Genomic DNA, 2500 nt, shown 5'->3' on the forward strand with positions numbered 1-2500 from the left:
ACTGGGCACTGAGGGATGGAGGGATAGAGAGAGAGAGAGAGAGAGAGAGAGAGAGAGAGAGAGAGAGAGAGAGAGAGAGAGAGAGAGAGAGAGGTCAGTAAATAAGCAGTTTGAATGTACTTCACCCAGTCTTTGGGTATTGGGCATCAGATCTTTACTTACAGTAGTGTTTTAATACTAGCCAGGTGAAAGATGAGACAGGAGAGAAAGACAAAGAACAACAACAAAGAAAATAAATAAAAAATGAAAAGAAACTGACAAAACAAGGGGATGCGCTTCCTGTGTGGGTCTGTCACATGACCATGCTAATGACCCAGATGATTCTCCTTTTCACTCCGAAGTCTCCGTCCAGATGAGAAGAGAGGAGAGGAGAGGAGAGGAGAGGAGAGGGCAGGACCGGAGAGGAGAGGAGAGGCCTTGTGGGTGCTGCCGTTGGGGGCCGCACCTGATTGGCACGGCAGACCGCATTGAGTGTGAGGGGAGGCTGAGCAGTGGACGTGCTCATCCTGTGTGGCCTCAATGGCAGGCGGTCAATACAAAATGGCCCCTTTGAGAGGCACACAGAGGCGGCCTATGTGGCCGGAGAGCACGAGATACAAGACCCCACAGGAGAGGGGGAACAAGGAAGGAGAAGGGAAAGAGAGAGAGAAGAAGAAGAAAAAAAGATTGAGCAGAGGAAGCAGAGGAAGAGAGGATGAAGAAAGAGAGAGATGGAGGAGAGAGAGATGGACAGAGGACACGAGAGAGGAGTGTGAGAGGTCTAGGCTTGGCACTGTGCAAGGCAGCTGCAACTGGCGTGGGAAGAGAAAACGAGACAGCGAGAGAGAGTGAGAGAGAGAGAGAGATCGAGAGAGAGAGAGAGAGTAGCTAGTAGAGGGCTTTGGGGTACATTCATAAATATCAATGGATAGATAGATAGATAGATAGATAGATAGATAGATAGATAGATAGATAGATACAGTAGATAAATGAGTGGATGAAAGTTTGATAAAGAAGGCGAAAAAAGAGGAAGAAAGATTAAGAAGGTAGAATGAAATATGGATAGGGAGAGAGACGGAGAGGGAGAGAGGAAGGGAATGATAGAGAGAGAGGAAGGGATGGATAGAGAGAGGAAGGGATGGATAGAGGGAGAGTTGATCGGGAAAGAGGAGAGAGAAGAGGGAGGCATAGAGAAGATGGGAGGAGACGAGAAGAGGATAGAGAGGAGAGGGAGGAGAGGAGAAGAGAAAGGAGAGGAGGAGAGGAGGAGAGGAGAGAGGAGAGGAGGAGAGGGACGAGAGGAGAAGAGGAGATAGGAGAGGAGGGGAGGAGAGGATAGAGAGGAGAGGAGGAGAGGAGAGGAGGAGAGGGAAGAGAGGAGAAGAGGAGAGGAGTAGAGAGAGGAGAAGAGGGAGGGAGGAGAGGAGAGGGAGAGAGGAGGAGAGGAGAGAGAGGAGAAGAGAGAGAGGGAGAGAGGTGGGAGGAGAGAGGAGAGGAGTAGAGAGAGGAGAGGGAGAGAGGAGAGGGAGTGAGAGAGAGAGAGGAGGAGGAGAGGAGAGAGGAGAGGAGAGGAGAGAGTGAAGAGAGGAGAGAGGAGAGGAGTGAGGTGTGAGGAGATGTGAGAGGAGGAGGGAGGAGAGGATAGAGAGGAGAGGAGGAGAGGAGAGGAGAGGAGAGTGAAGAGAGGAGAAGAGGAGAGGAGTAGAGAGAGGAGAGGAAAAGAGGACAGGAGTAGAGGAGTAGAGAGAGGAGAGGAGAAAAGGAGAGAAGGAGAGAAGATAGGGAGAGAAGAGGATAGGGAGGATAGAGAGACAGAGCAAAGGAGGAAGAGGGGAAATGATGAAAGAAGAACATGGCAGACAATGTGTTCAGCTGCAGCTAATTGCACTGGCAGAGAGACGGGCAGAGATGGGGGGGGGTCTCAGAAGACAAGCTAATTATAATTATTTTTACTATGCGTGCTGTTATTACTGTTATCATCAACCGCATCAATATCAGTGTCGCTACGGTGACTGTCACGGTTATGTGTGCGGTCTGAGCCTGTGTGTGTGTGCTTTTGTCCAATGGGGCTTTAAGCATCTTCATAAATCACCGGAAGAATATAGTGGCAGGACACACACTGAAACACAGTGTGTGTGTGTGTGTGTGTGTGTGTGTGTGTGTGTGTGTGTGTGTGTGTGTATTTGTATGTGTGTGTGTGTATTTGTATGTGTGTGTGTGTGTGTGTGTGTGTGTGTGTGTATTTGTATGTGTGTGTGTATTTGTATGTGTGTGTGTGTGCGTGTGTGTGTGTGTGTGTGTGTGTGTGTGTGTGTGTGTATTTGTATGTGTGTGTGTGTGTGTGTGTGTGTGTGTGTGTGTGTGTATTTTTTATGTGTGTGTGTGTGTGTGTGTTTGTGTATTTGTATGTGTGTGTGTGTGTGTGTATGTGTGTATATTTGTTTGTATGTTTGTATGTGTGTGTGTGTGTGTGTGTGTGTGTGTGTGTGTGTGTGTGTGTGTGTATTTGTATGTGTGTGTG

At 48.6% G+C, this 2500-nt stretch overlaps 1 protein-coding gene across 1 annotated transcript in view; it reads right to left on the reverse strand.

Annotated features, from left to right (window-relative positions):
* Positions 1–2500, reverse strand: part of dscaml1 (Down syndrome cell adhesion molecule like 1) — a 93257-nt gene that overhangs the window by 24321 nt on the left and 66436 nt on the right. Inside the window, exon 16 of the mRNA XM_076281760.1 lies at positions 1–8. This exon is cut by the window's left edge and continues 181 nt beyond it. Coding sequence (XP_076137875.1) covers positions 1–8 — 8 coding nt within the window. The remainder of the gene's footprint in view (positions 9–2500) is intronic.

The sequence above is a fragment of the Alosa pseudoharengus genome, unplaced genomic scaffold (assembly GCF_046254945.1).
Source record: "Alosa pseudoharengus isolate Yale_2024_CS ecotype anadromous, Long Island Sound unplaced genomic scaffold, YU_APseudo_1.1 YU_APseudo_1.1_scf_13, whole genome shotgun sequence".
In the NCBI taxonomy this organism is placed as follows: Eukaryota; Metazoa; Chordata; class Actinopteri; order Clupeiformes; family Clupeidae; genus Alosa; species Alosa pseudoharengus.